The 14,722-nt window shown below is 39.9% G+C and overlaps 1 protein-coding gene across 10 annotated transcripts in view; it reads right to left on the reverse strand.

Moving 5' to 3' along the window:
* The window catches only part of PRKAG2 (protein kinase AMP-activated non-catalytic subunit gamma 2), a 393,593-nt gene that overhangs the window by 27,619 nt on the left and 351,252 nt on the right, over positions 1-14,722 (reverse strand). For all 10 annotated transcript variants that reach the window (XR_004644380.1, XR_004644381.1, XM_034759959.1 and 7 more), the window contains one exon: positions 5,431-5,476. Coding sequence is in view for 8 of the 10 variants with exons in the window: in XM_034759959.1 (XP_034615850.1) it covers positions 5,431-5,476 (46 nt within the window). In the remaining 2 variants the exon portion in view is untranslated. The remainder of the gene's footprint in view (positions 1-5,430; positions 5,477-14,722) is intronic.

Raw genomic sequence — 14,722 nt, forward strand, 5'->3', positions numbered from 1 at the left:
TTAATTGGCCTCTCAGAGTTGGTAAGACAACTCCCACCTGTTTATGCTCTCTGTATGTGTGTATATATATCTCCTCAATATATGTTCCATTCTATATGCATCCGAAGAAGTGGGCTGTAGTCCACGAAAGCTTATGCTCTAATAAATTTGTTAGTCTCTAAGGTGCCACAAGTACTCCTGTTCTTCTTTTTGTGGTTCTTAGATGTGCTGTCTATATATATATATTTTCCACTCTTGGTGCACACATGCCCTATGCAATTGAGATCGGATCTTTTGGCCAGTAGACCTGACGTCACCCAGAAAATCTAAACTAGCTAACTGGTAACAAATTGTAATACCATCTGAGATCAATTTAGATTGCCTTTAAGATGAATTGACCTGGCTCATCTTTCTCTCTGCAAAGGCAACAAAAAAATGTAGGTAAGACCCTGGATGACCGTTCTATACAGATAAAATGAGAGCGCCCTCCATACACCTAAAGAGTTGAGTCTTGCTTACCTCTGTTGGAATGTAGTTTAGGGACGAACATTGATAACATAAGAGGAAGTCTGAAGCCACTTTGGGGAGAAATTGTGGACTCGAGAACAAGCCTCTTTCCATGATAATCAGCCAGCCAGTATCCAGGCTCTGAGACGTAGAGAGGCTGGGTCTAGATGCCAGTTGGGGGGAAACGGTGGGGACGGACTACATCTGGACTAATTGGCAATGTTAAAAGGAGACAGAATTGAAAATCTTATGAGGTATCAGAATTGCCTGGCCAAGCTGATGCTATCAGGATCATTACTGCAGACTCTTGTTTTAGTTTCTTTAAAACCCTCAGTATCAGAGGATACACACACATCAGACCTGGGATCCACAAAATGAGGATTGTGTCTGAGTGTGGTCCCAGGTTCAGGCCCCTCAGAGCAACAGGTGGCACATCTCCTGTTCGTGCTTGTGGTAAATTCATGTGTGGGTAACCCCACCTGTGAAAGACTGAATTATAAAGAGTCTTACTCATGGTTTTCTGAAAACTGCCTGCTCATGTGATCTGGCTAGTGTGTTCTGTAGTCCTGGAAGGTGAACAACTATCAGAGTGATCTGATGATGGATGCACCAATTCCACAAGCAGACTAATTCCTGACAAGAAAGATGATTGTGCTCCTCCTTGACTGCTCATATACAATGCTGGGTGTGGTTTTGTCTCTCACTTGCTACAGCACTCTGCCTTGGATCAGAGAGAGAAACACTACACAAGCTAAACACATTGCTGCAAGTTCTAATATATTTCTGTGAAGAAACGACTCCTTTGAGGATCACAAACCCAGAGATTCATATTGTCTAGATGTGCTCCCCGGCTAAGGATGAAGGAGTTTGTCACTACTGTTTCTGAGGACAGAGGTGGAGAAAATGGAATACTTCTGCATACATGATTGGGATTCTTCCATCAACTGGAAATATTAGGGCTTAAGGAATATGAACTGGCACATCGATAAGATGCTTGCTCAGGACACACATTTACTTTCATTGTATGAAAAAGTGGCTTAAGTAAAGTCTGGTACATGGTATGACCAATGTGCATGAAGCCACATGAACTATCAACCTTAGACAATCTGGCTTGAGGTAAGTATACCCTACCTGTCATGGAGTTTAGCAGTGTCACAATAAGTTGTATTTTCTGGGTCAGCATCAAAGATGACTTTTCCTTATTGATCTTGAGTTACAAGGTGGCAAAGAGTTGTAGGATGTGAAGAATGACATCTTACCTGTTGACATGAGCTCCCCTAAACAAGCCAGTCATTCAGGCAGGAACAAACTTTTATGTCTCCTTAAGTACGCTACCATTTTATCCAAACCTTCTGTGAAAACCTTTGGGGCTGTTGATAACCCAAATGGAAAGACTCTGAACTGGAAATGTGAGCTCCCCAGTAGGAATCTCAGGAGCTTGTGTGGGCTGAGTGGATCAAAGCATGGCAATATCGTGAAGGTACAGACTCTAGGAATGGGTAGCCATTTTGAACTTGCCTCCGTGAATTAATCTGAGTTTCCTTGAGCTCAGAACTGGGCAGCATCCTATTTTTCAGTTCAAGGATAAAGAAACAGGAATAAAAACTTTCTCCCCTTTATTGAAGAGGCACTTCTATTGCTCCCAAAGTAGGACATCTCCTGATGTAATTCTCTTCTGAGAGGGATCACTGAAAAGGGATGGGAACTGTGGATGGAGGACTAGAAACATCTAAAATGCAACCTAATATCCAAGCTCTACAATTTCCAGGATCCAAGAGTATGAGGCAATATTGGTCCAAGCTTCCCAAAAAAGAAAATAAACTGTGTCCAAATGAGATAGGGAAAAGGTATGTAATTTTGGGAAGCTCTCAGCTAACCATCAAACAAACACTGCTGCCCCTAAGGAAGAATGCAGGTAATCTGTGTATTCTTTGTTTCTTTCTCAGTGGTTCTTACAGTCTTTAGTATAGAGGCTAAAAGGGGGGCAGAAGGAACCTGCCTCAAATAGGGCTGCTAAGCTTCTTTTCTTCAGGGTTGTGGGGTGTATAGACCCAAGAACCCAAGTGTAGCCTGGGAGTCCTTTGATGAGCACAACGCATCATTCACTTTCTGCTAAACAGATCATAACCCTTAAAAAGGAGGTTTCCTATAGCAGTCTGTATTTCTTTGAAAATCTGTGAGGATTGTATTCAAAATGCCTCCACCTCATTGTCATAGATGTTACCATCAATCTTGCCACAGTGTCTGAGGATAGTCCTGGTACCTTCTCTCTACCTTTTTTAGATTTCAGTGAAACAGATGCAGGAGTCTGCTATAAGCACCGTGCAGGTTATAAGAGCCCTTCACTGAGTGGCACAGACAGCCTGTCGGGCATTCAGGTGCACAGGATGTGTAACTGTTTATGGAATTTCTCTTGCACTTACTCAGCTGTAATGCCTAACAGCTCTGCCATCTGACAAAAGGTCTTGAAAAGCCTTGTAGTTGTTGGGGTGATGGAACAGATGGGACCATAGCTTTGTCAGGGGATGACAATGAAATGGCAGCAGGGGCAAGTTCAGCTTACTGATGATTTTTTCATCAGAAACTTGTGATAGTTGAGGATCAGCAAGTGACATCTAGGACTGCCAACGCTGTTGGACCTTCAGGGAGGGAGATAGGCCCTGGAGAGGGCAGAGGAAGGTTTTCTGGTGTGATGGAAGCCCCATAGTGCCCACAATGGCCAGAAATGACAGCTATAAGCTAAACGAGTTGAGGGCCACAGGGAAGGTACCAGGTTCCCTCCTTATATCCCCTATATCTACTAGGGTAAATTTTGAGCCTTGGACTTCTTATTGGATGTAGAAGGGTCAGATAAGAGAGATCTTGGAGCATGTGAATGAACCCTCCGCAGTGCGGTCTGAAGTGGATAAGAAAGAACACTTTTCTTCTAATAGTGGAGCTGATTTGGCAGGCATCCCAGGTCCTGATCTAGGAAAATCTTTAGATGATCCAGAAGACCTACTCGGTACTGAGGAAATGTCAGTGGTGTGTACAGATAAGGGAATGTCCACAATCAAATGTTACAACTGTGACTCAGGGAGGGCAGACAAAAGTAGATTCCCCCTTCTCCCCTTGCTTCCCCCCCGCCAAAATACAGTGAATCTCTGTCTCAAGACTGTTGGTACGGTGAGCAACAATTCTGAAAGTTAGGAAGTCGCTGGTACAGGAACAGTAAAAGCCTTGATGTCAGTACTGGGCGTCCCAAAGGCAGTGCCGTGCAGTGTATATTAGAGACTGCTTTGAGGGTGCTCCTTATCTAGTACCAGTGTATGGAGTCTTTTGAGGTGACAGAGGATCCCAGCTTCAGCTTTGTACCAGGAAGGCTAAGGTGATTTATGCCTTTTCTTTTTGCCAGGTTCCTAACACCTGTATATATGCTCTTTAGAAGAGTGGTGCTGTATCCTACCAAATCAGTCATTGAAAAGGACTTGGTAATAATAGCAGAAGAAGAATGCTTCAGAAAAGGAGTTCTAAAGCTGGCCATAATGTCCACACTTATTGGGTACTTCTGGTGGAAGACTGCTCAGATCTGGGTAAATTTCGTTTACCTGGATCAGAGGCAGGTCTCATTGATTTGTCCAGCAGATAAAAGTTTTAGGTGAGTCTCTATTGCCTTTTTAGTGTGTTTAGAAAATGACTGACAAACATTCCATGTATCAGTAATATGCCCCAACTCAGGCATAACAGGCATCTTGTATGTCCATCATTGAGGGACATAGCCATCTCACAAGATGGACAATATTTGCACCACAGATATTTTTGCTCAACCATAAGGGCTGTAGTTTGGTACCAGGAATAAAAAACCCTGGTACCCAGAACAGAAGCCCATTAAAACCTATCTATCCTAAATACCAAGGCCTATACTAAGAAGATAACTACACAATTTTTTTTAAGCTTGCAAGAGAAACTATGAGCAGTGTCACTCTTCCTCACAGCCTTGGGTGGGTGGTAAGGAGGAACTCAGGGTCAGCTGGCCCCAACATGCTAATCTTGAGTGCACATGCATCAAGAGTGGATTTTATATTTAGATTTATATGAAACAAACACTAAGAACTTTTAGCTGGTGATTTTTAGAAGACTAAGTTGACAATTTTAAAGTTAATCAACTTTTTGATTTTCAATCTTTTGCTTAACTCCTTTAAATCAGCATGAAGTGATGATAAAATGTTGTATGACAATCATCTCTATACAACATCATTAAATGTTAGCTTACAATTCTCTTTTCTAAGTTGTTGTCATTCTTAAAAGGTAACTAGCTCATGACTATAAAATATATTGGAAATTGCTACCACAATTTGTTAACATAAATCTGGAAAAACCAACCAACCAATGGCTACATTCCACAAACTGTGTTTAAAACAGTAGGAGAGATTTTAAAAACCGTAGGCAGTTGGAGAGCGTTTATATTTAGGAACAGTTCATTAAGTGACATGAAATTAAACAAAGTCCTTCTCAAGCTCTCACACAACGATTAGTTATAGCTCATGATGTGACTGTCAAGTGAACACTAAGAGCTTTCAAAGCAGGATATGTAATATTGATTGTGAAGGTGTTATTGGGAGAAGGTACAGTATATAAACCCACCAAGATCCAAACAAGTTAAAGATTTACTCATCCTATAAAAGATACTTGTGTTTTAAAACAAAAACGACTTCTGTAAGTCAGTCTGAAAACAGGACCTTTGTTTCACTAGAGTTTATCATCACCACCAATACAGACAAGATTATTATTTCAAGTGCATAAATAAGCAGTGTGAGCAAACAGACTAACTCTAAATATTTCTTGTTTTCATTCAAGTATCTTAGTAAGAGACAGCTTAAGTATATGAATAACCAAAACGATTTTCAGAGATAATTTTAAGTTTCCTTAACAGGCATCAATGGATCTTAATAGAAATGTTCTCACCCCTCCATGTTTCAATCTTGTGCTCCTCCAATTCATAGATCTGAACCTACAATGAAAACATGAAAGTCTATAATGCTTAAAACATTGTCCAATCCCAAGCAAAAGAAAGTTAGGTTTTAACAATAACTTTCAGATCTGAATTATTTCCTTACTTTTTACTGCAGATTCACTACTGCATAAAGTCAAAGTTGGTCATAATTTTTTAAATGTACTGGCCCAGTGAAGAGCAGAACTTACTGGCACTAACACACAGTAAACAAGAGCAACACTTCCCAGCACTAGGTTTAAAGACATATACCAAGTGATTATAGCATATTGTATCTTAGAAAAAAGTGCACAAGCCCCCCAGTTTTAAAAAAACTCCTTGCAGGTCACTTTTAAAGGAAGATTGATGAACAGTGTTTATCTGTATTAAGTCATTGAAAAGACCCAGTAATGAAGGATAAAAGTGCGAATGACAACCGTTGGGAATAGCCCATTTCCACCTTGATTGCATCCGAAGAAGTGGGTTGTAGCCCACGAAAGCTTATGCTCTAATAAATTTGTTAGTCTTTAAGGTGCCACAAGTACTCCTGTTCACCTTGATTGAATTGGCCTCGTTAGCACTGACCCCCCCTCACACACACACTTGGTAAGACAATTCCCATCTTTCCACGTGCTGTAATATATATACCTGCCTACTGTATTTTTCACTCCATGCAGTGGATGAAGTGGGTTTCAGCCCACAAAAGCTTATACCCAAATAAATTTGTTAGTCTCTAAGGTGCCACAAGGATTCCTCATTGTTTTTGCTGATACAGACTAACACGCCGACCCCTCTGAAAACTGAGATAAATGCCTTTTCCTCTTTGTGACAATACTGACCCAGCACTCTACTGAGCTAATGAACTATTGCCCCTGGAGTCGTCTTAATTGGGAGATGGGTGCTCAATGACTTAATTAGGCAGGAGGCTAACAAGCTAATGATAACAATGAACCCATGAACTGGGGAAAGTTAAAAGATAGCAAGGAAGTGCAAGGGGGAAGCTAACAGGAGCCTGGGGATACTGGATCTCTCCCTCTCCCTCTACAGAAAGTGGGCTAAGGGGCAATTTATATGCACTTATATATTGCTGCACAAGGCTGTACTGATGAACTGTTGGAGGGGACCTAATAAATAACACTGGTGCTTATAATCTTAGAAAGCATCCAGACTGTGTGTGGTGGTGGTCCAAAAGGCAGAGAAGGTAGCCTTGTTATACCCGTAAAGGAATAACTGGGGACATGGCTGAATTTTTATTCTGCAAGACTGTTGGACCAGAGAATTTCTGTATTAGAACCATAACGTGTATGTGTATCACAAGTCTGAGGCCAAGAGAGAGACAAGGGGTTAGATTAAATTCAATTGAATTCCCCACAGTTTAGGCCTCTCGCATTTTCCATTTTTGTGTCCCTCCCTCTGTGAGAAACATGCAAGGCCAAACTGCTAATTGTGTTAACACATCCTAAGACAGAAAGTCTGTTCTCAAAAACAACTGTAATTGTTCTTCCAAACAGAACACAGCTTATAACTTATTTGCTATGTATGTTAAAGTTTAAGTAGATTTGCAACATCCTGAGAGTTACTGGAAGTTAAGAAATAGTAAAGTAATAAGTGATAAATGTATGTTAAAATAGAGGATGTATGTGAATGGATGCTTGATTTAGATAAAGGATAAATTGATTTAGATAAAGAATGAATGGTCAGGGAAGTGCCAGCCTAAGAATTACAACTTCAGTCTCGATTGGCCGAAGAATAGGCAGACTAGAGATAACCTCCCCCCCGGAGGGCAGGCCGGAATCCACCCAAGTGCCCACCCCCCCCATGGAGGGCTGAAGACCCGAAGAACAAGATAACACTCAGACATCAGGGATGTGCCACCTGATGATTGATAATCACCTCAAACAAACATCAGCAGGATGAAGCGATTCCCATAGACTTGTATAAGGACAAAATCCTATAAGAACAGACTCTAAAAACTGAAAATTTTGAGTCTGGTTTGGCAACCACCCTCCAGGAGCATCGGATGCGCATCTGACAAAGACTCGGCTCACCTTCGTGTGTAGGCTACCTGGCCAGTACTCTGCCACGAGCAACCTCTACGCTGGTAACTATAACAACTCTGCAACACTCGTATGAATGAGTGTGTGTGTGAATAAGGAATAGTAATGAAATAATATTGAATTGCATATCCTGATTTCTCTTTCTCTCTATTTGTAATAAATGTGGCATTTTGCCTTATCTACCTTATAAGATCCTGTTGGTATTATTTTATTAGTGTAACAAGACTTCATTTCCCCTTGTACAGGAGAAAGCATGAAGATAATGTTATGATTTTTCAACCACAGCTGGTGCTTTGTTCTCATTATTAAAACCTACTGAAGACCACATTTTTGCCCTCCCCAGCCTCTGTCACACTGCCCAATTTCTTGCTGCTCAAATGGCAGCCTCCTGCAGCTCTGGCTCCAGACATCATTATATGACCTCCCCAAGGTTGTTAGTGGCCTTCTGCAATTCACTGACAGTTTCCTGAATACACTTTTAGCAGCTTTGTCTGTGAACCAATTATTGCTAAGTCATGATTACCACCTTCAGAAAACCTAGACATGTCTAGACATGTTAGTTTGAGGCTCAATAACAGCTACGGCTCTGGCTCTACTCTGGGCCAAGGTGCCCTCACCCCTCTCATGAGTCATCTTCAGGTATTTCTGAGACTTTAGTATTTAGAGGCATTGGGCAAATTAAGATAGTTCATCTACTAAATTAAACCACTAAACTGCTAGGGGCCACCCTCATAAACATGATCATTCCTGCAATCGCCATCCCTTGAAATGTGCCAGAAGATGCTGACTAGTTGACACAGATTACCTAAAGGAACCATTTCTAGAAGCAATACAAAAGCAAGATATATATGTAAGTAAAACAAACTGGTTTTCAGAGTACTTGCAAACAGCAAAACAGGTGAGATATTTCAGCTTGATTCAGTCTAGCTAAGCCATCAGAAATCTTGTTAAAGGCTGATGAGATGAAGTTACACCTGTTATTATGACCACATTTTGAAGAGAATATTCCTAAAGCATTAAAACCTGGCTCAGGATTCAGAATATAGTTTGACTTTTGTTGACAGTTGCAGCAGATGGTAGGAATGCTTTGAGAAATTATAGGAATGTTTGTGGCAATACAAAAGTCTTGAACTTTCTACAAATCCCTTGGCAATGGTGTTTTGATGCCTTTATGCAAAATAGAAATGCATTTATTTGAGGTAAAAAAACTCCCCTAACTTTCCCCATAAATGGTTTAAAGAGGTTATCCAATACTTGCACAGTGGCACATGTTGGGCTTCGGAGAAAATTCAAGTGGAATGTATGTAATTCACTTGTTGCATTAATTCAGCAGCAGAAGAGGTTTTTATTGTCCTTACAAATATACAAACCACAATGATTTTAAGATTGTCAAGCTTAATTCAAAGCAGTGAAGTAATTCCAGCTTCACAAAATTAAAAGAATTCAGAGTATTTTAATTTAAATTTACAGTTACACTGGATTTGCATTCAACTGCTACATAAAGAAAAATCATTAATTTAGAGGCAGATTCTGTAACCCTTACTTATCTTGAGTCATACCTTGCTACATAAGTAGTCCCATTGACTTCAATGGGTTAACTTGTGCAAGTGCAAACCAGTAAGAATAACGGTTGCACAATCTGGTCCTAAGTGGTGTTATTAATTTTAAAGACTGGTTTACAGTTGTTTAAGAAAAATACATTAAGAATTTATTTTTACTAGAACAGGAGCACCACAATAGTAAAATATACAGAGATTTTACAAATATTCCTACTCATTTTGTAGGAGACTCTGTACTAGCCATTTAGGACCAAATTCTGCCACCTTTACTCTGGTTGACTAGCCCCTTACTATGCAAGTAGCTCCATTTTAAGTCTAGTCTATGGGACTACTTGTGGAATAGGGTGCTACATAATTTAAGGGGAGCAGAATTTGGCTCTCAGATAATATACTCTATGCAAAGATAAACTGGTATTACCAAAAGCTGAGAATTAATATTACAATATGGAAACTACTACTTCTCAATGTACAGTCCCTCCAAATTGTTGTTCTACTGTAAGTCACCAAGAAAAATTCTAGTTGTTAGTTTTTTAAAATGGTGACAGTACCTTGTGTCAAACTCCTTGCAGCCAATACAGTAAATAAAATGCCTTGTGTTAACTGCAAAATGGAAGTGGGTTGACCAGTTTTGCAAAACATACTTCAATTGTGATTTTACCCAATTATTCCTTGTTATTTTGTAACAAGACAAAAATGTGGGAGGTTGTTTTTTTTTTAAAGTAAGCTAATAATTAATTTGGGCAATTGGGACCCAGCAGCAGCAAGAAAAAGTCAAGCACATGAGTGTATATGTAAACAAGATAGCTAATGGGAGTTTTAAAACATAGCTAGCTCCAGTCAAACTGAATGTCTGGAACCGATTGGTTCAAGTTACTTTGGCTGAGTTCTACCTTAAACACAACAGACATCAGCACACATATAACTCAGTTACCATGGTTACATGATAAATAATACACATAAAGCTGTATTAGTGAATTTTCATGTATCTATGTCTCTTTACCAGGCAAACGGAAGCGCTCAGTGTATACACTCCTTTTAGTGTATTCTTTGAGCTCTATGAAATAGCTATGAGCTAAAGAGCATCTTGTGTATTGGCTATACCTGTTCAGATCAATGTTCCATCTAGTCTACTATCCTGTCTTCCAACAATGGCCAGCGCCAGATACTTCAGAGGGAATGAACAGAACAGGGCAATTATCAAGTGATACCTGCCCTGTCATCGACTTCCAGAATCTGGCAGAGGTTTAGGGACATCCAGAGCATGGGGTTGTGTCCTGATTATCTTGCTAAATAGCCATTAATAGACATATTCTCCATAAACTTGCCTAATTTTTTTTTGAAGCCAGTTATACTTCTGGCCGTCACAACAGCCCTTGGCAATGAGTTCTACAGGTTGACTGTGACTTGTATGAAGAAGTACTTCCTTATGTTAGTTCAAAACCTGCTGCCTATTAATTTCATTAGGTGACCCCTGGTTCTTGTGTTATGTGAAGGGCTAAATAATACTTCCTTATTCACTTTCTCCACATCATACATGATTTTATAGACTTCCGCCATATTCCCCCTTAGTCATCTCTTTTCCAAGATGAACAGTCCCAATTTTTAAAACCACTCCTCATATGGAAGCTACTCCATACCCCTAATCTTTTTTGTTGCCTTTCTCCATACTTTTTCAATTCTAATATATTTTTGTGAGATGTGGCAACCAGAACTGCACATAGTACTCAAGGTGTTGGCATACCATGAATGTATATAGTGGCATTGTAGTATTTACTGTCTTATTATTTATCCCTTTCCTAATGGTTCCTAACATTGTTAGCTTTTTTGATTGTCACTGCTCACCGAGCAGATGTTTTCAGAGAAATATCCATAATGATTTCAAGATCTCTTTCTTGAGTGGTAATGGCTAATTTAGACTCCATCATTTTGTATAGTTGGGACTATATTTTCCAATATGGATTACTTTGTATTTATCAACACTGAATTTCATCTGCCATTTTGTTGCCCAGTCACCCGGTATTGTGAGATCCCTTTGTAACTCTTTCCAGTCAACTTTGGACTTACCTAGCTTGAATAATTTTTATCATCTGCAAACTTTGCCACCTCACTATTTATCCATTTTTCCAGATCATTTATGAATACATTGAACAGCACTGGTCCCAATACAAATCCTTGAGGGACCTTGCTATTTACATCTCTCCACTGTGAAAACATGCTTTATTCCTACCTTTTGGTTCCTATTTTTTAACCAGTTACTGATGGAGGAGATATCCTTCCCTCTTATCCCATGACTCCTACTTTGCTTAAGAGCCTTTGATGAAGACCTTGTCAAAGGCTTTCTGAAAGTCCAAGTACACTGTATCTACTGGATCACACTTAACCACATACTTGTTGATTCCCTCAAATAATTATAATAGATTGGTAAGGCATGATTTCCCTTTACAAAAGCAGTGTTGACTCTTCCCCAACATATCGTGTCCATCTATATGTCTGATAATTCTGTTCTTTACTATAGTTTCAACTGATTTACTTGGTACTGAAGTCAGACTTACTGGCCTGTAATTGCCAGGATCACCTCTGGCACCTTTAAAACAAAAAATCCTTGTTGTAGTAGTTATCTGCTAGTCAACTGGTACAGAGGCTGATTTAAGCAATAGGTTACATACCACAATTAGCAGTTTTTCAATTTCATGAGTTCCTTAAGAACTTTTGGGTGACTACCATCTGGTCCTAGTGACTTTTCTGTTCAGTTTATCAATTTAGTCCAAAACCTCCTCTACTGACACCTCAATCTGGGACAGTTCCTCAAATCTGTCACCTAAAAAGAATGGCTCAGGTTTGAGAATCACCTTCACATCTTCTGCAGTGAAGACTGATGCCAAGAATTCATTTAGCTTTTACACAACAGCACTGTCTTTCTTGAGTGCTGCTTTAGCACCTTGGTCATCCAGTAATGCCACTATTGTTTGGCAGGCTTCCTGCTTACGATAAACTTTAAAAAAATTTGCAGAGAGTTTGTGTGTCATTTGCTAATTGCTCTTCAAATTCTTTTTTGGCATGCCTAACTATACTTTTACACTTGATTTGCCAGAGTTTATGTTCCTTTCTATTTTCCTCAGTAGGATCTGACTTCCAATTTTTAGAAGATGTCTTTTGACATTTAACTGCCTTTTACGCTATTGTTTAGCTGTGGAGACTTTTTTTGGTCCTCTTCCTGCTTTTTTTATTTGGGGTATACATATAGTTTGAGCCTCTCTTATGGTACAGGTTGCAGGCCTTTCATTCTTGTGACTGTTCCTTTTAATTTCCATTTCTAGCCTCCTCATTTTTATGTACTTCCCCTTTCTGAAATTAAATGCTTACTGTGGTGGGTTTCTCTGGTACTCTCCTCTACAAGGATGTTACATTTATTTACATCATGGTTGCTATTATTGAGTGCTTCAGCTACAGTCACCTCTTGGACCAGATCCTGTGTGCCACTTAGGACTAAATCAAGAATTGCCCCTCCCTTGGTGAGTTTCAGGACTAGCTGCTCCATGAAGCAGTCATAAATAGTGTCTAGAAATTTTCTCTCTGCATCCCATCCTGAGGTGACATGTTCCCAATCAATATGGGGACAACTGAAATCCCCCTTTCTTATTCAGGCTTCTGTTTTTGTAGTCTCTTTAATAACCCTGAGCATTTCACAATCACCGACACCATTCTGGTCAGGTGGTCGGTAGTATATTTCTATTGCTATACTCTTAATATTCAAGCATGGAATTTCTATCAATAGAGATTCTATGGTATTGTTTGATTCATTTAAGATTTTTACCTTATTTGACTCAATGCTTTCTTTCACATGTAATGCAACTCCCCCACCAGTGCGACCTTTTAGGTCGTTCTTATATATTTTGTACCGTGGTATTACCAATCCCATTGATTATAATTGTTCTACCAAATTTCTGTGCCTATTACACCAATATCCTCATTTAATACCAGGCACTCAAATTCACCTATTTTAGTATTTAGACTTCTTGCATTTGTATATAAAGCACTTATAAAATTTGTCCATATTAGTGGTCTACTTTCATGTGATGTAATGTAATGGGACTTTTTTTCATTTGACTGTTTCTCTTCAGTTCCTACCTATACTTTATCAACTTCTATCCTCTCCTCTTTACTAGACTAGGTAGATAGGAGAGGATTTATTAGAGGATATTCTAAGGGCTGTTTCTGTCTGATCCGTGTGCTCCTCTAAATCTGTCTGCTTTCCCCCAGCCCTTAGTTTAAAGACTCCTCTAAGTCCTTTTTAATTTTACATGCCAGCAATCTAGTTCCATTTTGGTTTAGGCGGAGTCCATCCTTCCTGTGTAAGCTCCTCCTTTCCAAAAATTTCCCCCAGTTCCTAATAAACCTAAATCCCTGCTGCAAATACCATTGTGTCATCCACACATTGAGACCCTGCAGTTCTGCCTGTCTAAATGGCCCTAGGCATGGAACTACAAGTATTTCAGAGAATGCTGCCAGGAAGGTCCTGGACTTCAATCTCTTACCTAGCAACCTAAAATTGGCCTCCAGGACCTCTCTCCTACCTTTCCCTATGGCATTGATACCTATGTATATCATGATCACTGGCTCCTCTCCAGCACTGCACGCCAGTTTGTCTAGATATCTCAAGAGGTCTGCGACCTTTGCATCTGGCAGGCAATTTACCATGTACTTCTTCCAGTCACCATAAACTGAACTATCTCTAATAACTGAATCCTCCATTACTATTACCTATTTCTTCCTAATAACAGGGGTCCTTGCACCTTGAGAGGTATCCTTAGTGTGAGAGGATACTATGACATCATCCGGAAGAAGGGTCCCAACTATGGGAGCATTTCCCTCCGCTCCAGCTTGATGTTCTCCTTCCCCAAGACTTTCATCCTCCTCAACAGCTCAGAGGCTATCAGACTGAAGGTGGGACCACTGTACTGTGTTTCAGAAAGTCTCGTCTATGTACATTTGTCTCCCTTCGCTCTTCTAGCTCAGCTCCTCTGGTCTCAGGAGCCTGTACTTGGTCTCTGAGGGCTGCAAGCTGCTTGCAACAAATGACTTCACCATTTATTTATTTTTTTTAAAGTGTAGGACAAGTTTTTCAAGTAATTTAATTTAAAACAAAACAAAACAAGTTTTTGCTTTTTTCATAGATTCTAGGACTGGAAGGGACCTTGAGAGGTCATCGAGTCCAGTCCCCTGCCCGCATGGCAGGACCAAATACTGTCTAGACCATCCCTGATAGACATTTATCTAACCTACTCTTAAATATCTCCAGAGATGGAGATTCCACAACCTCCCTAGGCAATTTATTCCAGTGTTTAACCACCCTGACAGTTAGGAACTTTTTCCTAATGTCCAACCTAGACCTCCCTTGCTGCAGTTTAAACCCATTGCTTCTTGTTCTATCCTTAGAGGCTAAGGTGAACAAGTTTTCTCCCTCCTCCTTATGACACCCTTTTAAATACCTGAAAACTGCTATCATGTCCCCTCTCAGTCTTCTCTTTTCCAAACTAAACAAACCCAATTCTTTCAGCCTTCCTTCATAGGTCATGTTCTCAAGACCTTTAATCATTCTTGTTGCTCTTCTCTGGACCCTTTCCAATTTCTCCACATCTTTTTTAAAATGC

The sequence above is a fragment of the Trachemys scripta genome, chromosome 2, assembly GCF_013100865.1.
Source record: "Trachemys scripta elegans isolate TJP31775 chromosome 2, CAS_Tse_1.0, whole genome shotgun sequence".
Taxonomy (NCBI): Eukaryota; Metazoa; Chordata; order Testudines; family Emydidae; genus Trachemys; species Trachemys scripta.